The sequence below is a fragment of the Cololabis saira genome, chromosome 8 (assembly GCF_033807715.1).
Source record: "Cololabis saira isolate AMF1-May2022 chromosome 8, fColSai1.1, whole genome shotgun sequence".
Classification (NCBI taxonomy): domain Eukaryota; kingdom Metazoa; phylum Chordata; class Actinopteri; order Beloniformes; family Belonidae; genus Cololabis; species Cololabis saira.
Window position 1 is genome coordinate 19,840,675 of NC_084594.1, and position 20,560 is coordinate 19,861,234.

General features: G+C 42.5%; 1 protein-coding gene across 4 annotated transcripts in view; it reads left to right on the forward strand.

Moving 5' to 3' along the window:
* The window catches only part of LOC133448482 (rootletin-like), a 33,218-nt gene extending 12,693 nt beyond the window's left edge, over nucleotides 1-20,525 (forward strand). For all 4 annotated transcript variants that reach the window (XM_061727053.1, XM_061727050.1, XM_061727052.1 and 1 more), the window contains exons 13-37: nucleotides 1,254-1,453; nucleotides 1,546-1,728; nucleotides 2,297-2,441; nucleotides 3,305-3,451; nucleotides 3,890-4,120; nucleotides 5,585-5,778; nucleotides 6,608-6,735; nucleotides 6,850-7,019; nucleotides 7,145-7,324; nucleotides 8,311-8,445; nucleotides 8,570-8,713; nucleotides 9,944-10,182; nucleotides 10,292-10,451; nucleotides 11,623-11,790; nucleotides 11,869-12,292; nucleotides 13,956-14,119; nucleotides 14,207-14,327; nucleotides 14,417-14,580; nucleotides 15,603-15,818; nucleotides 17,134-17,358; nucleotides 17,450-17,599; nucleotides 17,714-17,914; nucleotides 17,997-18,128; nucleotides 18,317-18,490; nucleotides 19,784-20,525. In XM_061727053.1, the coding sequence (XP_061583037.1) occupies nucleotides 1,254-1,453; nucleotides 1,546-1,728; nucleotides 2,297-2,441; nucleotides 3,305-3,451; nucleotides 3,890-4,120; nucleotides 5,585-5,778; nucleotides 6,608-6,735; nucleotides 6,850-7,019; nucleotides 7,145-7,324; nucleotides 8,311-8,445; nucleotides 8,570-8,713; nucleotides 9,944-10,182; nucleotides 10,292-10,451; nucleotides 11,623-11,790; nucleotides 11,869-12,292; nucleotides 13,956-14,119; nucleotides 14,207-14,327; nucleotides 14,417-14,580; nucleotides 15,603-15,818; nucleotides 17,134-17,358; nucleotides 17,450-17,599; nucleotides 17,714-17,914; nucleotides 17,997-18,128; nucleotides 18,317-18,490; nucleotides 19,784-19,870 (4,482 nt within the window). In that variant the 3' untranslated portion in view covers nucleotides 19,871-20,525. The remainder of the gene's footprint in view (nucleotides 1-1,253; nucleotides 1,454-1,545; nucleotides 1,729-2,296; nucleotides 2,442-3,304; nucleotides 3,452-3,889; nucleotides 4,121-5,584; nucleotides 5,779-6,607; nucleotides 6,736-6,849; nucleotides 7,020-7,144; nucleotides 7,325-8,310; nucleotides 8,446-8,569; nucleotides 8,714-9,943; nucleotides 10,183-10,291; nucleotides 10,452-11,622; nucleotides 11,791-11,868; nucleotides 12,293-13,955; nucleotides 14,120-14,206; nucleotides 14,328-14,416; nucleotides 14,581-15,602; nucleotides 15,819-17,133; nucleotides 17,359-17,449; nucleotides 17,600-17,713; nucleotides 17,915-17,996; nucleotides 18,129-18,316; nucleotides 18,491-19,783) is intronic.
* Nucleotides 20,526-20,560: the final 35 nt, after the last annotated feature.

The following is a 20,560-nucleotide window of genomic DNA, read 5'->3' on the forward strand; positions in this document are numbered from 1 at the left end:
TTGATGTTAAAATTAAAATGATTAGTTAGTTATTTATTTTGTTATTTATCTCGGAACTCCCTGCCTACAGGATATCAAATGGGGCAAAATAAATCCTCTTTCTTGAGGACACTACTTTTGGTAGCTTAAAAAAACAATAACAGTACTATGGTTGCAGCCACAGCCCCCCAAGATGGAACAGTGGCAGCAAAGGGTTAATGAGGTCTATGTCATGGAGAGGATTACAACTAGATTGCAGCTGAAAATGGATTCACTTATTGATATATGGTCACCGTGGATGTTGATGCATGGCTCGGAGCTGCCACTGGTTTGATGGCACCTGGACGTGTATCAGAAAGCAAAACAAATCGGTAGAAAGATTGTACTTTCATGCTTACACACTTACATTTTTTTTTTACTTTAATTAATTAATGTATTTATTTTATATATATATATATATATATATATATATATATATATATATATATATATATATATATATATATATATATATATATATATATATATATATATATATATATATATATATATATATATATATATATATATATATATATATATATATATATATATATATATATATATATATATATATATATATACAGGACTGTATCAGAAAATTTGAATATTGTGATAAAGTCCTTTATTTTCTGTAATGCATTAAATGTCATGCATTCTGCATTCATTACAAATCAACTGAAATATTGCAAGCCTTTTATTATTTTAATATTGCTGATCATGGCTTACAGCTTAAGAAAACTCAAATATCCTATCTCAAAAAATTGGAATATTCTGGGAATCTTAATCTTAAACTGTAAGCCATAATTAATCAGCAATATTAAAATAATAAAAGGCTTGCAATATTTCAGTTGATTTGTAATGAATCCAGAATGTATGACATTTTTGTTTTTTTAATTGCATTACAGAAAATAAAGAACTTTATCACAATATTCTAATTTTCTGAGACAGTCCTGTGTATATATATATATATATATATATATATATATATATATATATATATATATATATATATATATATATATATATATATATATACTTTACACTATGTTGTGTATTTGCTTTGTTATATTTCTTTGAAAGAAAAAGTTGTTTGTTTATTTGATATTTGTGGTCATAAATAAAAAAGTAAATGAGAATATCAAACTAGTTTCATGCCATAGAGTGACATCTTAACTGTTATTATAAGTGTTTGTATATAATATCATGTTTCACTTCAACTGTCATGCTTTCAGGATGCTCGAGGCCGTCTGGTCTCCACCCAGTCGTCTGCACTGCAGTTACGAAAACAGCTGTCTGAGTCCGATTCGGCTAAAAGGGAAGCAGAACAGCAAAGCCAAACCCTGCAGCGAGAGAGGGATGCTGCTCAGAGAGAGCGGGAGGTGGCGCAGAGGGAGAAGGACCGTCTGAAGCAGGATAGAGACACACTTGCCAGGTTTACTGACAACACTGCTCACTGTTTGCTCCCCATCACTGTGTCCTGCATGGGTTTTACCGACAGCTCTCTGATGTGTTCCCCACATGCAGTGAGAAGGTTAACTTGGAGAAAGCTGTTCAGGCAGCGCAGAGCAGCAACCACATCTTGCAGATGGACTGCGAGAAGCTTCAGCTGGCCATTGCATCTGCACAGCGAGAGCAAGATCATGAGAGGGAGGAAAGGGAGGCCGCCATTCAGGAGAGGGACCGAGCCAAGGCAGAGACTCAGAGGATGTAAGCAGGATAATGGATAGCGATTTGAAGACTAATCCACAAAGTTTAGTGCCGTCAGCACACTGTGCACATGCCCTAAAGAATCCATTGAAGACTTCCGGTACTTCTCCAGACCTCTCTGTGCTATTTTCTTAATCAGTAATGAACGCACCTGACCACAGAACAATATCGAAGCTGACCTGAAAACCTTTATATCACGAACAATTTTTATTATTAAGTTCTACCTAAAATGTCTCAGGAAGTAGCGCTTAGTACACCCTCACAAGTAGGAGACATAAAATAATCACTAACACCTGTGCAAAATCGTGTGTTCTTTCTGTGAGTACACTTTTAAAATATGTTCAATGGATAATTAAAAATATTAGTGAGTGCTATCATTAGACACATTAAACAGGTGTGTAAAATACAGTGTCTTTTTATTTATTTATTATGTGCTGCTTAAATACTGTTCTTTGAATTTCTCTCTCTGCTCAAAGCATGTGTGTATATAGGTATTTGTTTTTTAACACGCACTCAAACAAATGCCCTTCCTAAAATACATAATAAGAGATGTGGTGTCTGGATCCAGACAGAAGCAGTGGGAGCAGAGCGAGAGTCGAGGCTCGGTGCAGCGAGGGGAGCTGTCTGCAGTGCGGGAGACTCACCAGCAGGGGGAGGTGGAGAGGCAGCTGCTGGAGCGGGAGAGAGCCCAACTGTCTGAAGCTCATGCTCGAGTGAGAAAAACACAGCTCCCTTTTAACTTCAGTATATTTATCATTCTGCACTCTTGTGTTTTCTTCTGTCTTTGTTTTAATTAAGGCACTGACAGTGCGAAGGCCCTATTGTATCTGTAGGAGTTTTTGTTTTTATCCTCGTTTTTCTTCCGACGAAATGAGGGCCTTTTTGCCCCCCTAAACGTGCACCAAAAGTCACCAAATTTTGCACGCAAGCCAGGCCTGGCGAAAAATTTGATATTTAATGGTTTGCATTAATGGTGGGTGGCCTAATGGCTCAACAGCGCCCCCTAGAAAACTTCGTGCCTCAAGCCCCGCAATGCGGTTTGACGTACATACATGAAAAGCGGTACACACCTGTATCATGTCGCAACTTAAAGAAAAGTCTCTTGGCGCCATGGCCGAAACCGAACAGGAAGTCGGCCATTTTGAATTAATCGTGTAATTTTGGCGCAATTTATGCCATTTCTTCGGCCGTTAATGCGGCCCGAACCGTAACGTGCACCCAGGTGTGTTATATATCAAAATGTGAGTCTCGATCCTGCGACGATGGGCATTTTTTTCTCCCACTTCATCTGATTGGACCATATTTGTTAGTTCCTACTTTCTGCCAAAACGTTTGAATGATTTGACATAAAGACTCGTGGGTGGTGTCATTGGACTCGGTTTTGAGTCCTTGAACATAATTGGTGCAAATTAGCCCCGTCCCTTCTTCTGATTGGTCGATATTTGATAGTCCCTATTCTCTGCCATAACTTTTGAATGTTTTGACATAAAGAGTCATGGGTGGTGTCATCGGACTTAGTTTTGAGTCCTTGACCTTTATTATTTACACTTAATTGTGATTTGTATTTTCCCTGCAGGCTGTGAGCAGCAACACAGAGCTGTCTCTGCAGCTCAGCAAGCTGCAGTCTGAGGATGCTGCTCTCAGAGACTCTCTGGTAAAGATGTGCGGCATGAATGAGGGTCTGGCCCAGGACAAAGCAGACCTCAATACCTACATCCTCCAGGTAGGGAGATTTTAGAGCCTCATAAAGAATATAATTCAATTCAATTCAATTTTATTTATATAGTGTCTATTCCAACAGTTGTCTCTAGGCGCTTTCCAGAGACCAGAACATGACCCCCGAGCAATTATTACATAAACATAACTTAAACAATGGCAGGTAAAAACTCCCCTAGTGGGAGAAAAACCTTAAGACAAACAGTGGCAAGGAAATATAAAATAATAATAATAAGGAATTTATTTTTCTCTGATGGCATGCTGTTGGCTGACCTCTTGATAGTTAAGGGTTTTAAGAAGTTGCAAACACAAAAAGGGAAAGTAGAACAGGAAATAGGTTCAGACATATAGGTTTCAAATATAGCTTCTTCATCAGTATCAATCTGTTGGATAACGTCCGTTTCCACTTTAGGCCTTTAGTGTCTTACTTTGACCTCTCTCTAAGCTTGAGGAGGAGAAGGCAGCCCTCCAGGCTCAGAGACGGGAGATGGAGCAGGAGAAGCTGACCATCAGGGATGAGCTAGTCCGGCTGGAGCAGGAGAGGCTGGAGTTGGACTCTACCCGAAGCAGCTTGCACCAGTCGCTCCAGGACAGCGAGCTAAGCCGGGACGGGATGGACGCAGAGCTGCAGAGTCTCAGGGCTGAGAGACTTAAGCTGCAGGAGAAGGTCACACAGGTACATAACACATTATGTGTCACATTATCATTACTGATTGGCTGACTTAGGGCCTGATTTACTAAGATCCTAAATAAAGAGTACTAAATTGCGTGTGCACTGAAAAAGTTTGCGCGTGCTGTTGTTGTGTGTTTTGCGGGTGATCAGCTAAGATTGCGTGCGCAATTGATAACAGGTGCAAACAGCAGTATTTAAATGAGGTGTTGCGCGTCTTACGGTTTGCGGCGCAAACTTTGCGCCATGGAGAGTCTGGATGGAAAGCAGGATATAGTCACAAGCGCAGACTAGAGTTGGAGTTAGAGATATTAGTGGAAGAGGCAAATTGTTGTGCCGTATTCAGCACCCCTGCCGTGAAAAGCACCCCCTCGTATATTCAATGGTAAGTAGACCAAGAAAAAAAACAACACACTGACACTTCAATATATTTATATATACACACTCACACAAACACATACTTAGGAGTTTATATTATATATATTTACAAATATTATGGAAGACAACACAGTAAGCAGGCTATTAATTAATGACATCAATAACCATTTACCCGATTTTTGTTATGTGATTGTGATTGTGGGAAAGTATGACTATTGTGGAATCCATGAGCGCATTTAAACATGAATCATTAACACAAAACTGGACGCTAAACAGAACATGGACAACAGAACATGAACAGAACACGGAATGAGAATATCATTTTTGTCAGACGAGGGGTGCTTTTCCCGGCAGGGGTGCTGAATACTGCACAACACCGGGGTATGACAACTGCAGAACAAATACAGGCGCACAATGAGAAACACTTTTTTCTCCATGAAAACACGTGATTTATTTATTATCACAAATAAAAAAATGAATGTGCCTCCTGTGGCAACCTTTTGCTGAATAATACTCGATTTAACATTCAAATAAAATATTTCTCCTTTTGCATGTGGAGATTAGCACCTTCCTTTCGAACTTATTAAATACAGTGCAATCACAATCCACGCAATTACTTTCAGGCTTGGTAAATCTCATTGCGTGTGGTAAATGGACCAATTTGCATTTTCCCCTCCCAGTATTTAGCGATTTCTGGCGGGTACGCCCCATATTGATTATTCATCAGGGCAAAAGTACTCAATGAATTGCGTGTGCTATTTTGCTCATTTGAGAGGCGCAGTCCTCTTTGCACGCCGTTAGTAGATCAGCTGGCACTTGGTTTGCGGGTGCTGTCAAGTTTGCACACGTTTTTACACACGCAAACCTTTAGTAAATCAGGCCCTATGTGTCACATTATCATTACTGATTGGATGACTTAGTCTTTTTGAGCTCATTTTATGAGGCCATGTGGATCCATTTTTACCTAAACAGTCCCAAAATCTTTGAAACTCGAATAGTCTTTTTTAACAAGAACAGAATGATCCTTCAGACATTAATTAGATTTTTATTTTAAAACAGTCGATCTGTTTTCTGTCTGGGCTTTATTGACAGCTTTGTGGCGAGGTGACCTCTCTGAATTCGGAGCTGAGTCTCTCACAGGGAGAGGGCCAGAGGAACGAGGTGGCGTTAGAGGAGGTGGGCCGCAGTCGAGCAGAACTGGCCCGAGACAAGGCAGCTCTGGTGGTTCAGCTGACGGCATCTGAGAGAGAAAACACAGTGCTGTCAGAGGAGCTGGCTGCTTTCAGGTATGTGCCGTGTTCGGTATAACTTATGTACAACGAAATTAAAAGTGCTCTCCAGTCAGCGCATCATATATAAAAAAAATATATATAATAACTGAAAGTAATCCAATAAAATGTAATTTAAAATATAAACAAATCAAATAAATATATATATCTCTAGACACATTCACCCTTCCACATCAACACACGGACCCCACAAGAACCTTCATCAGCATACAATCATTTTAGTTATTGTTATTGCATATTAGCTTCTGTTTTTGTTAAGGGTGGTTATTGCTGTTGGATAAAAGCTGTGTTTGAGTCTGTTTGTCCTCGTTTTCATGAGTCTGTATCGTTTCCCAGATGGCAGCAGTTCAAACAGTGAGTGTCCGGGGTGTGAAGTGTCTTTTATTATATTTTGGGCCTTTTTCTGGCAACGGGAGTGGTGGAGGTGTTCCAGTGTGGAGTGTGCAGTGTTAATTCACTTGTTGGTTTTTGCCTTGTCACACTGGGAAAGCGGTCTCTAAGCTCCTCAAGCTTAGAGACAGGGTGCTGCAAGAGGCAGGAGAGGAGCTCAAGTTAACGCTGCAATAACCACATTTTTAGAGTTGAAAAAGCACATGTCTATGTGCCTTAGTTGAGTTATTATTGATTATCATCGTACCTTATTACATCTCTGGCCTCATGATGTGTGTTTCTGGTGACAATCAAACCTTGCATGAAAAGAAAATATCAGAGGCGTCACGTGGATCCTTAGATCACTGTTGTGAGAACCACAATGTGAAAAACAAAAGCACAAAAGTGTTGGATTAACAGATTGATGTCCTTTTATGAATCTGTGTTTGACCTTCAGGTCCGAGCGGGAAACCTTGGAAACAAGTCTGTTTGATGTGCAGCAGCAGCTTGTGCAGGCGGAGTCTCGCAGAGAGCAGCTGGAAACGGAGATCCAAAACCTCCGAGTCCGCTCTGAGACCGCTGCAGGTGAGAAAGGACAGCACAGAAAGCTGAATTATCCCAACTACAAAGGAGGAATGCGCTAAAGTAATGGGATGTGATGCTAATGTTGTCTTTTGTTTTCCTGGATGGGATTTCCAGTTGAAATGAAGCGTATCCGCTCGGAGGGCGAGAACGCATTGGCCCAGGCTGAAAGAGAGAAGCAAACTCTTACTCAGACTCTAAACGCTGCTGGGCTGGAGGCGCAGCAGGCTTTACGCAAGGTCATCTCTGAGCATCAGGAGGAGGTGGAGAGACTGGTGTCAGAGAAGGTGAGAGGATTTAAAGGTTAAATATTCCATTTAGTGCAATTTGTATTTCAACCTTGCAGAGCTTTCCGTTGAAAGTATTTACTCTTTAATCAGTGACTGTGCTCTTGGTCTGCTCCGCTGCTCAGGAGGTCGTGCGGCACAGCTTGCAGATGGAGCACGACACTGCCCTGAGGAAGCTCAGGCAGGAGACGGAGGATCAGCTCCACAGAGCAAAGACGGAAAGAGAGGAGCTGCAGGATGAGACGAGGACTCTCCAGCGTGACAGAGATCAGTGTCTGCTGCAGGCAGAGACGGAGAAACAACAGGTCCAATCATATCCTAATAGTATATATAAACAATCCTTCTAATATAAGATGGGACAGGAATTTTTGTCATACATGAAAATAGTGATTTAAACCATCTAATTCCTGCTAATGGATACATCAGACAACACTTTTTACATTAAAAACAAATGGGAGTTAGAGTTAAAATATCATAACTGAAGATGGGGAGTGGGAGACAATGTGCATCGGATGTCATAACGGCATCAATAGCAACATGTGGAAGGAGTTTGACTGGAAGATGAAGACTAGGTTCTTCAGGACGCCATCTGTGGTCTCTAAATTTGCAAATAACCCAACAACAATATACTGCTGGAGACATTGTGGAGGGATTGGAGACCACTCACATATATTTTGGGATTGCCCAATGATATTGCCTTTTTGGAAGGGGGTGAGGAATGAGATAAATAAAATTATGGGAATTATTATATTATTCACCCCCAGTCAGTTTCTTTTTGATCTGACTCCTGGAGGCATGTACACAAGGGACCAAGAACACTTGTTACATATACTTTTGATGACTGCTAGGAAAATGGTGACAATAAAGTGGTTGAATACGCAGCCACCTACAGTGGCACAGTGGAAACAGAAGCTAAGGGAGGTGTATGGAATGGAGGCTTTAACTGCTCGATTACAATTAAGGTCTGATATTTTTGTGAGGAGATGGCTACCTATTGCAAGGTACCTTTCCAACTGAAGAGAATCCGGGGTAAGCAGGATGTCTCAACTGTCCATTTATTTGTTATTTTTCATCTATCAGTTTTATTCAACTTTCTAGACCCCACTGGCCCCATTTTGTTACTGTCTTTAGCGCCTTCATATATATTCTGTGATGTTGTCAAGGAATGTCTGTGTTTTTCTTCAATAAAAATAAAGTTTGGAAAAAAAACCATCTAATTCAAGTTGACTTTCCTAGTATTTCGTGTGTATTGCATACTTTTGGTGTTAAACAGAATATTCTTTGTGTCCAGGCTCTTTCTATGAAGGAGGCAGAGAAGACGGTTTTGTGTGATAAGGTGTCCAGTCTGCAGGCTGAGCTGTCAGCATCGGTCCTGGAGTCTGAGCGGCTGGCCAGAGAAGCAGCTCATTACAAGGAGCAGGAGCAGGTATAGAGAGACGACATGGAAATGTTCACTTCCCGTCTTAATTTGACCATTGCTGCTTATGTTAAAGCATATAGCCCAGTAAAGATGGACTAAAGTCACTCCTTTTTTCTTTTCTTTTCCCCAGATAAGAGTTGGAGCTCTGACCAGCGAGCTGCAGGAGCTTCATGCTCAGTTGGAGGATGCAGGCTCGTTTCATGAAAGGGAAATCCACAGTCTACAGGAAACTTGTACTGATCTTCAGTCACGTGCTGATGTTGCTCTCAAAGAGGTAGATGATCTAACACACAGCCAGTCACACATTGACTACTCTTGGTAAAGGTAACAATGCACAAAAATATAATTGATTTCCATTAGGGATGGGCGGTATGGACAAAAAAATGTATCACGATAATTTCTGGCATTTATCCCAATAAGGATAAAAAAAATACCAATACAAAAAGTGTCATCAACGGGAATCTTTCTTTCTTTCTTTCTTTCTTTCTTTCTTTCTTTCTTTCTTTCTTTCTTTCTTTCTTTCTTTCTTTCTTTCTTTCTTTCTTTCATTTATCCCAATAACGATAGTCGTTTCTTTCTTTCTTTCTTTCTTTCTTTTTCTTTCTTTCTTTCTTTCTTTCTTTCTTTCTTTCTTTCTTTCTTTCTTTCTGGCATTTATCCCAATAACGATAGTCGTTTCTTTCTTTCTTTCTTTCTTTCTTTCTTTCTTTCTTTCTTTCTTTCTTTCTTTCTTTCTTCTTTCTTTCTGGCATTTATCCCAATAACGATAGTCGTTTCTTTCTTTCTTTCTTTCTTTCTTTCTTTCTTTCTTTCTTTCTTTCTTTCTTTCTTTCTTTCTTTCTTTCTTTCTTTCTTTCTTTCTTTCTTTCTTTCTTTCTTTCTTTCTTTCTTTCTATTTGGCATTTATCCCAATAACGATAGTCCTTTCTTTCTTTCTTTCTTTCTTTCTTTCTTTCTTTCTTTCTTTCTTTCTTTCTTTCTTTCTTTCTCATTTCCTCAATTTATCGTTTTTACCGTGAGATGGCAAATTCTTACCGTGGGGAATTTTATTGACGGTATATCGTGAACGGTAAAATATCACCCATCCCTAATTTCCATCCAGACTGTCTGACTGCAGTTTTGTCGTCTTTTCACACTATTTTTCTGACTTTTTATGAAATCAAATCCAAACACCAGACCAGACTCTTCAAAAACTTGGACATTCACATCCATTTGCTCATAGATGTGTAATGATGAATGATTCTGTCTCATCAGTGGAAGTTGCTTATCTTTATTTTTTGAACATGTACTGTATAACATGATATTTATAGAGAAGTATGTCAAAGATTTGAACGTCTTCATAAATGTGCACTTTAATATTGTGCAAAAGGGGATGCATTTTTCAGGAACTACGACACCGGTTCTCACTCATGATAATTGATGATTGATTGATAATTCTGCTTTGACTCTGTTTTGAGTTCATAGTTTAGTAACAAACATGGCTTTTCTTTTCCGGCCCCTCCAGCTGGAGCAGTGCAGAGCTTCTCTCTCAGCTGCTGAAGAGAGCCGAGACCAACTGAAGCGCGACTCACTGGAGACCGAGCGCCGTCTGAACCAGAGCCACGACTCATTAGAGAGCTGCAGGAGAGAAGGGACGGAGCTGCGTCGCAACCTCTGCGATGTCACCAAGGAGAGAGACGCTCTCGGTCAATCGAATGGACAGCTGAGAGAAACTCTGCGCAGCGCGGAAAGCGGGAGAATCAGGTAAACCCCAGAACAGGAGAGTAGCTGCAGCAAGACGATCACTGCTATGTAAGTCGCCCAAAGTTTTTTTTTAAATATCAAAGTGTTTTTGTGTGTTTGGGGCTGGCAGTGTGAAACGCCAGTGTGAAGAGCAGGAGCAGAGGCTGGCTGTGCTGGAGGAGAACTTGTCCTCCACTCAGAAGGAGGTGACGGAGCTGCGGAGCTGTCTGAGAGAAGTGGAGCGGTCACGACTGGAGGCCCGACGAGAGCTGCAGGAGCTCCGCAGACAGGTGAGACCTGCTGTCACCCTCACACCTGGTGACAAGTAAAAACATGCTGTTCTCCACAGTCAGTCTGAGGGATGAACTATAGATCACAAATGGCACTTTTCCACTAGTACCTACTCATCTCAGCTCGGCTCGACTCAACTTGGCCTGGTTTCTTTTCCATAACAATTCAGCACCTGGAGCAGAAGTAGGCGGGTTGGAGCGAAGCTGCTGTGATGTATTTGATTGTGTGATCTAAACGAGGCAGACAACAACACTAAAGATGTAGAACATGGAGGAGATGATATATGTGCTGCTGGGTCTGTGACTTGTGTTTGATATAAAGTTAAAAAATGAGAGTGAGAGATTCAGATTCAGATTCAGATTCAGAGAAACTTTATTTATCCCAGAGGGGCAATTGCAAGAACAACTGAGCAGCAAGACGTTGAAAGTACCAGATAGAATAATATAGTAAAATAAAGGCAGATAAATGAGGCATGTCTCGTATGTACAAAAAATATATAAATATAAGAATATCACAAAAAATGTAAAATAGAGTTGACTGTAGTGGTATGAATTAAATATAAAGTGTCAGTGTAAAGTGTTGACAGTGGGTGTAAACAATGTAACAGGAGTATTGTTTACAGAAAAGCTTCAAGCGGTGACGCTTTTTAATTTTTTTTAGTTTGTCTCGGTGCTGCTGAAAAGTCCTCTCAGCCGCGAGCAGCTATGGAGTGACACAGCTCCTGGTGGATCTGGTCGTTCCTTATGGCCCGTCTTGATCCCTTTTTAATTCTCTCCTCAGCTACCAGGCTTATGAACATCTGCACCTCAGAGTTGGATCACAATATAGACTTTTGCGCTGCCGTTGCCTGTCGAATAAAATGAACAAGAAGCCGCCGTCAGAGTTGCTCTTTTGCTGATTTCCGCCTCCTGACTCAGACGTCTGACTCCAACCCCCCGACCAATCGGGGGCGTGTAGTGTAATGATGTCAGATACAGCCGACTCAGACGCTTAGAACCTCGGCAGAGTAGTTACAGAAAAATGATCTACTCGGCACGGTTAGACCCCTAGTGGAAAAGCGTAAAACTGTGGCGAGTCGAGTCGGGCTGAGTTGGTACTAGTGGAAAAGTACCAAATGGGAAGTCTCAGGATTTTCTCAGCAGTGATAGTGTTTTGTTTTTTTTGCTCCAGCTGAAGGTTCTGGATGTAGAGAAGGAGCAGAAAGGGGTGGAGTTGGCAGAGCTGCAGGCCCGTCTGTTGTTGGAGGAGCAACGAGATGAGGACAGAGGGAAGGACTCTTTCATCCTCAAACAGAAGCTTAATGATGTGGAAAAAGCCAGAGATTCTCTGAAAAAAGAGGTAAAGAACAGGCAGGTTTTTGCAGCTCCTCGCTACACCTGATCTTCAGAGTCTCACTGTTTTTTCATCTCCTGACAGCTCTCTGTGACTCAGAAGCGTCTGATAGAGTCTGAGTCGAGCTGGCGCAGCAGCGAGAGAGAGCTGATGGCTCAACTGCAGGAGGCACGTGGCTGCGAGAAGAAGCTACAAGATGAAGCCAAGAACCTGTCGCTGCGCGCCCAGGCGGCCCAGGACTCGGCCGCACAGAGCAGCCTGCAGCTGAGCGAGGCACAGGGGAGGCTGGCCGCCACCGAGGCCGAGCTGACTCGGGCCGAGGCCGGGAGGAGGGACCTGGAGTTCCGTCTGAGCAGCCTCCAGTCGGCGCTGACGCGGACGCTGGGCATCGGGGCGAGTGGCAGAGGCTTCAGGGGGAGGAGCCCGGGGGCCAGCTCCCCTTCCCCTGGCAGCATGTCACGCCACCACAGCATCTCACCTCTGCGCTCCTCACTCTCGCCTCCTAAAGGTTAGAATGAAACATTCAGTCTTGATTTTCCTATTAATTTACCTATATGGTTCCTGGTTCATTTAGCTTCTCTTTGTGCCTCTTCACGTTTGATTAGGCCTGTGTGGAAAAAATCGATTTTCCGATTCTAAATCGATTCTCATATTAATTCCTAAAAATCGATTCTTATGTCTAAAGATCGATTTTTTTTTATTTATTTATTTTTTTTCTCCCCATCATTTTCGCCAGGTGAACTTTAATCCCAGTAGTCGGACACACAGTTTGTCATGACACCTCTGAAAAATGCCAGGTGCTTCATGGCAAAATGTGTGCGTGGTGACAGAATAAATTAGATAAGCTAAAATGATTTGTTTACTGCATGAACTGTTGCAATTTCTTTCTTTCTTGCACTTTAAATGGATATTGAAAGGCCTGTTTGAGTTATTTATTTCTTATTATTGTGAAATTATTAGTTCACTAGTTATTTTACAGTCATATAATTCAGGCAACAGCTCAAAAAACATTTTAAATAACACTAAGCCAAATCAATATCGAATCGGATCAAATCATGATAATCGATTCTGAATATTAAGAATCGGAATCGAATCGATTCTTGACATTTGAATCGATACCCAGCCCTACGTTTGATACATCAAAAAATGGACCGGTCATGTGCCGCTTATGTCAGTCAGTCAATGATAGAAAGACACGAACTGAAGAATTATATCTGTGAATCACAATCATTGCTACAAATTACAGGATCATCAAATTAAGAATCAGAATCATCTTTATTGGCCAGGTTTGAACATTGTCCAACAAGGAATTTGACTCCGGTTATTTTGCTCGCTGTACCCAGATTTAGAAATAGCAAACAGAAAAATAAACAAATGTGGCACTTATTGACATATATACAATTAAAGAACTGAAGGTGCAGCAGAATGAGGTAGAAAAATGACGGCTCTAAATAAAATAACATATCGGTATATGCAATTTGTTTAAAAAGTGAAAGGTGCAGCAGAATGAGGCAGACATGATTATTGCCGGAAGGTGCATTGTTACAGCATGTGATAGTTATTATAATTACTGCTAGGAATGGGCGATATTTTACCGTTCACGATATACCGTCAAAAGAATTCCGCAAGGTTAAGAATTTGTAATCTTGCTGTAAAAATGATAAATTCCCGTTGATGACGTTTTTGTGTAAAGCCGGATTTAAGGAAGGAAGGAAGGAAGGAAGGAAGGAAGGAAGGAAGGAAGGAAGGAAGGAAGGAAGGAAGGAAGGAAGGAAGGAAGGAAGGAAGGAAGGAAGGAAGGAAGGGAGAAAAAAGAAGGAAGGAAGGAAGGAAATGAGCCTGAAAGAAAGAAAGAAAGAAAGAAAGAAAGAAAGAAAGAAAGAAAGAAAGAAAGAAAGAAAGAAAGAAAGAAAGAAAGAAAGAAAGAAAGAAAGAAAGAAAGAAAGAAAGAAAGAAAGAAAGAAAGATCTAATAGATTTATAGTTAAAAAGGTGGAGTTGAATTTTTTTTTTTTTTTTTTAATCGTCATTTTTATTGTTATCGGGATAAATGCCAGAAATTATCGTGATACATTTTTTAGTCCATACCGCCCATCCCTAATTACTGCTATTATTGTATTATTGTAACAGTTTTAACAGAAAGTGATGACAACTTGTACTTGGTTTGTGCAGAATTTCGGGGAAGCACGCCCGACAACACTCTGGGCTCCGGGAGTGCGTCTCCTGAGAGAGGCGGCACTCCGCTTCCTCTTCCTCCAACAGAACTTGACCCCGACACTCTGCGAAGCGGTCTCAGGGACTTCCTCCAGGAGCTACGTGATGCCCAAAGAGAGAGGGTAAAAAATAAAAAACAATAAATGACCATTCGTGGATAATCTTTTTGAGTTGATATCCCGAGCCCTTGCTTGTTGCCGGTGTTGCAGGACGATGCCCGGTGCCAGCTCGGGGCCCTGCAGCGGGAACTGGAAGGGCAGAGGGGAGAGCGAGACTGTGTCCAGAGTCGCCTCACTCACATGCTCAACACCTTACAGGAGTGTCAAGAAGGTCTGCATACAAGTATATGTGTATACAGGGAGACCTGTGCTGACCGTGGGCCGGGTGGCGCTGATGTTGTTTCCTCTCCGTGCTTGCAGGGAAGCGGGGTCTTGATGAGCGTCTGACCACCACTCAGCTTCTGCTGCAGCAGCAGGAGGAAGCAGTGAGGAGAGGGGACCGAGAGAGAAGAGCTCTGGCCGACAGGGTGAAGGATTTAGAGCGATCGCTGCAGGCCTCGGAGACTGATAGGAAGCACGTTCAGGTACAAGCACACACATTTGTGCAATGTGCGGAAGGAAATGTGCTTTTTATTGTCACCCGCTCAGCGGGGATCACTGATCTACCGTAGTCACCAGATGGTGACGCGCAGGTGGAGCCATATCTAAGCGGTCAGGGACTCTGATAACAACAGATGCCACGCTAGTGGTGCAACACTGTGTTACACCACTTGTGTCATCCCTCCATATGTCTGTTCATAATGCCAGCTCCTACCATCACGCCCCCCGGAGAAAGAGAGGAACAAAGTGAACTTGAGGCTCTCAGCAAGGATGCTCAAGATATTTTGTTGAATTGAATCAATTTCGTACGCATCTCTGGCTCATCTGTGGTCTTTTAACTCAGTGGTTCCCAACCCTTTTTCCTTGGAGCCCCCCTACTTGTGTCTAAGACCAGCAAGGTCCCCCGACCCGTACGTACTAGCACCAAAATAGTCTTTAATTGAAAAAAATGAACATTAATTATGTTTTTTTGATACATTTCTCTTTGGTTTAACTCTGTATGCATATGACTTTGTTTTCTCCAATGTCACCAATGTATAAAATACACACAAAAGGACATAAAAGGACATAAAAATATTTCTGAAAAATGTCTCTTTTAATATGAGAACAACATTTTTTAACATTTTTCCTTTAACAACCTGTCGGAGTCAATTAAATGTTGAGTAATGATATAATAATAAGGAATGAAATAATTTCCTGTTTGTCACCAGTGTATAAAAAACACAAAAAATATTCAAGACATTCTAAATTATTCCTAACAATGTCTTATGAATGACTCATTCACAAATATAATTTTTACAACTGCATATCTTCAAAGCAGACAAAGTTTCGCGCCCCCCCAGAGATCTCTGGCGCCCCCCCAGGGGGGGCCCGGACCCCAGGTTAGGATACACTGTTCTAACTCATGTAGCCTGTAAAATGTTTTGTCTCCTTTACCGAAAACAACTTTGCAGCTATGTAAAGGCTCACACTCAACCAGACCGCTGTCCTCCTCCTGTGTCTGCAGGATCAGTTGAACAAGCAGCGTGCTGCGGAGATGCGGCTGGAGGCTGAGAGGAGGCGTCTGCGCGAGGCGCTGGAGGCGGCCGAAGTGCGGGCCACCAGAGTGGAGCTGGGGAGGCGCAGCCTGGAGGGGGAGTTGCAGAGATTCAGACTCAGTCTGGGAGATCGGGAGGCTGAGACGCAGGCTTCACAAGACCGCCACGGCTCTCTGCTCAAACAGGTAGCATCTTCAAGACGGAAGACACATAGGGCCCGATTTACTAAGATCCTAAATAAAGAGTACTAAATTGCGTGTGCACTGAAAAAGTTTGCACGTGCTGTTGTTGTGTGTTTTGCGGGTGATCAACTAAGATTGCGTGCGCAATTGATAACGGGTGCAAACCGCAGTATTTAAATGAGGTGTTGCGCGTCTTTCGGTTTGCGGCGCAAACTTTGCGCCATGGAGAGTCTGGATGGAAAGCAGGATATAGTCGCAAGCGCAAAATGAAATTTGACGAGTTGGAGTTAGAGATATTAGTGGAAGAGGCAAATTGTTGTGCCGTATTCAGCACCCCTGCCGTGAAAAGCACCCCCTCGTATATTCAATGATAAGTAGACCAAGAAAAAAAACAACACACTGACACTTCAATATATTTATATATACACACTCACACAAACACATACTTAGGAGTTTATATTATATATATTTACAAATATTATGGAAGACAACACAGTAAGCAGGCTATTAATTAATGACATCAATAACCATTTACCCGATTTTTGTTATCTGTGACTGTGATTGTGGGAAAGTATGACTATTGTGGAATCCATGAGCGCATTTAAACATGAATCATTAACACAAAACTGGACGCTAAACAGAACGTGACATGGAATGAGAATATAATTTTTGTCAGACGAGGGGGTGCTTTTCACGGCAGGGGTGCTGAATACGGCACAACACCGGGGTATGAAGTCTGCAGAACAAGTATAGGCGCACAATAAGAAACACTTTTTTCTCCAAGAAAACACGTGATTTATTTATTATCACAAATAAAAAAAATGAATGTGCCTCCTGTGGCAACCTTTTCCTGAATAATACTCGATTTAACATTCAAATAAAATATTTCTCCTTTTGCATGTGGAGATTAGCACCTTCCTTTCGAACGTATTAAATACAGACGCAATCACAATCCCTGCAATAACTTTCAGGCTTGGTAAATCTCATTGCGCGTGGTAAATGGACCAATTTGCATCTTCCCCTCCCAGTATTTAGCGATTTCTGGCGGGGTACGCCCCATATTGATTATTCATCAGGGCAAAAGTACTAAATGAATTGCGTGTGCTATTTTGCGCATTTGAGAGGCGCAGTCCTCTTTGCACGCTGTTAGTAGATCAGCTGGCACTTTGGTTTGCGGGTGCTGTCAAGTTTGCACACGTTTTTACACACGCAAACCTTTAGTAAATCAGGCCCTAAGTGTGACCCTTGAGTAGCGGGATGTCAATGTTATTGCTGAACTGGAACAGCTTTAGGTTGTTAAACGTTGACTTGTGTTCAGGTGGCAGACGGAGAAGCCCGTGTTTCTCTGCTTCAGAGGGAGGTAGAGAGACTGAACCAAGCTCTGCTCAGAGCTCAGGAAGGTGAATCTGCCCTCAAACAGAAGGTCACGTCTCTCAGCCAGAACCTGCAGGACGTGGCGGCCGCTCACAGCAGCACGCAGGCTCGTCTGGTTGCTCTGCAGAAGACGTTGAGTTTGACTGAACAGGACAAAAAGCTTCTACAAGTAAGGAAGTCAGATGTGGAATATTTAAAAAAGCTAAAAACTTGTGAATGAGAAGTTAACATCAATGTGATGGTTGTAATGTGCCCTTTAGGAACGAACGGACGAAGCCCGCGCTTCATCAGCTGACGCAAAGAGAAGCATGACTGCCCTCTCTGAGCATGTGCAGAGCCTGCAGAGCGAGCTGGACCAGAGCGAGCTGCAGCGAGAGCAGCTGGAGGCCGAGCTCAACAATGCTCAGGAGGTCGGACAGATTATCCAGAACCTTTCACTTAACAGAAAATAAAAAGAACATGGGTGTAGAATTTCAGTTTATGGAAGCAGGAATACTAATGTTTGAATCCTGTCTCTCTGTCAGGCACTGCGTCAGCGTTTGGCGGGTCTTGCGGAGGCTCAGCGCAGCGCCCAGCTAGCTCAGACAGAGCGAGCTGCTGTGGAGGAGCGGCTGCTCGGCCTCCAAAGAGCAGTCGCCATGCTAGAGACTGAGAAAAAAGATGCGGAGAGACAGGCTGCCAGGCTGGAGAAAGACAAGAATGCACTGAGGAACACGCTGGATAAGGTAAGTGATCTACAGAAGAGGCTTGCTACAAAAAAAACTCTTTATGTTAGTGAAGTCGGAAATTAATTCCTCATCCTGTTAGGTTGAACGTCAGAAGCTGAAGTCTGAGGAGGGCGGCATGCGGCTGTCTGCGGAGAAGAATCGCCTGGATCGCTCCCTGAACACGGCTGAGCAGGAGCTCCAGGAAGCACAGCAGCAGATACACTTGCTGCAGGTGAGGCTGAGCCGACCAGCAGCACACCCGCAGATCCGTGACACGGTCCAATTCACACACAAATGTGCCTTTCGTGAGAGGAACCTTTGCTCTGATCAGTGCTGAGAAGGAGACTACCCTTGATGTGTTTTAATAGGTGGAGCACAATGCAAGTCTCTCTGTTTGAGCAGGTTGTGTTTTGTGCGCAGGCTCAGCTGGCCGAGACGGAGCAGTTGCAGAGTCTGTGTGATGCTTTGGTGCGGCAGCGTGATGAGGCCCAGCGGGAGGCAGAGAAGCTGAAGACCAGTTTCAGGGACATGGAGCGAACTCTGGGCACCAGAGAGCGAGCTCACCGGCACCGCGTCAAAGGCCTCGAGGAGCAGGTGTGCACACCGTGCTGTAGTGACAGTTGTTCACAGGTTTTTTACCCTTTAGACCCCTGGTGCAGCTGATTTATTTTCTCTCTCTCCCTTTTAAAAAAAAAAGCAAACCATGATTATTTTCACATCCATTAAACGGCTAAATTAAAGCCACAACTGAACGGAAGATGCACATTGATATTGTTGCAATGCAAGATTTGTCTGAGAAAACCACCCAACAGAAACATCAAGGTCTTGAAACGGCCTCCAAGCTCTTTCAATATCACTCTAAATGAGCGTGCATTAGCATGTACCTCTCTGCAGCCCACAAAAGCTTATGGATCTGCTGCCAGGTTTTTGTTTCCAGACGTGTCCAGACACTTTTGGCCATTGCTTGCTCAAGGAGAACCTTTTATCCATACATCCATTATCTATAGATATTTACTCCTATTTAGGGTCCCAGGGATCTGCTGGAGCCATCATTCCTTCATGGGGAAGGGGAGGGGACACCCTGGAGAGGTCGCCAGCCATCACAGGGTCTATATCAAAAAGATGTCAAAATAAAGATTCAGTAAATTGGAACCATAACAATAAATAAAACTGTAAAACCAATAACACTCCAGTCCAATGACCCACTTTTTTAATTTTCTACATGAAATAGCCATTTCAAATAAAGGCATTTTATATTTGAAGAAGAGTGCCTTGGATTTTTCTTCTTTTTTGACTCCAGTCAAATGATTTGAAAAAAACACACTAAATCCCGTTTTTAGTATTTGTATTTTTAATTATTTTCAGTTTTAAAGGCCTTTTTAAGCAATCCCTCCTCTGGCCACATGGGGGCAGCAATTCATGAGCGCATTCATGCATCAGCCCTGATGTGGGTGTGAGACACAATGAGCCTCTACTGTCGTCGCCCCCCCCCCCCCCCCCCCCCCCCCTTTATTGTTGTTGACTGTGACTGCTAAAAGAGAAGGGGGGCAGTAGATGGTGGGAATGCCTGAATACTTTCTAAAAGCTCACATTGGGGAGGGAATGTTGCACCTTCCTGGTATCCCTGTGAATGCACAGCTGGAGAGGTGATGTGGAATCCATTCATCCATCCATAGATCCCCCATAGGTCCTTATCCAAGTTTACTGTGGTCAGCTGGAGACTTTCCTGGTGGTGTTTGGGTGAAAGGTACACCCTGGACAGCCCATCAGCTCTGGCCTGATCTTTTGCGTTATCCAGATCAGCCTCGATTACCGATTTGAAACACGTGATCTGAACCATTCAAGTTAAAACCTTATAATCCTTGTCTCCCGTTGTCGTTGCCACAGGTGTCGACTCTGAAGGAGCAGCTGCAGCAGGAGATGAAGCGGCGACAGGCTTCGCTCTCATCGCCGTTGCTGTCGGCAGGAAACTGAAGCAGCTTCTGATTCAGAAAAACTCCTCCAGAGAAATGCCCCCAGAAATGTGTTAATATTTTAACTCTGCTACCTTTTCTTGTGACTTTTAAATGAAAAATAATGTCAGTTATTGATAATAGAGGCAGTAAAGACCACTGACGTGCAGCATCGGCACAAAGGGGATCAATGAGATCCACTCGCAGCTGTCCTGAAAACACCAGCAGCCCAATGTTACCTGGCAACCACTAATGCTTGTTTCCTGCTGCACGCTCCAATTCAAGATCAGAACCTAATGAAGGTAGGATTCTTGTCTTGTCTGGACATTTAGCAGGAATGAAGATCTGCTGGTTGTTCGGTTGTGGCTTTGATCAATTCTTCCATGTTTATATTAACACTTTTGAAAACAGAAAAGAGCAAAGAAACAAAAATAATGAACAATCTGTGATACGTGTGACGTAGAGACACTAATTTATCGCTGAAACAGAAAGGTGACTAAATGTTTCAGTAAGATGATAAAATTAGCTTGTATTTTTTTAATTCTTTAATATTAGTTTTATTTTCCTTATTGTACGAACACTGACAGACTAATGATTCATGACAGCAGCATCACTTTTGTGGATGACACTCATGGCAGCCACATGTTTGCTGAATAATAAAGTGACTATGATTATAACCTGTGTGTATGTGTGCGATTTCAGATTGTCGATC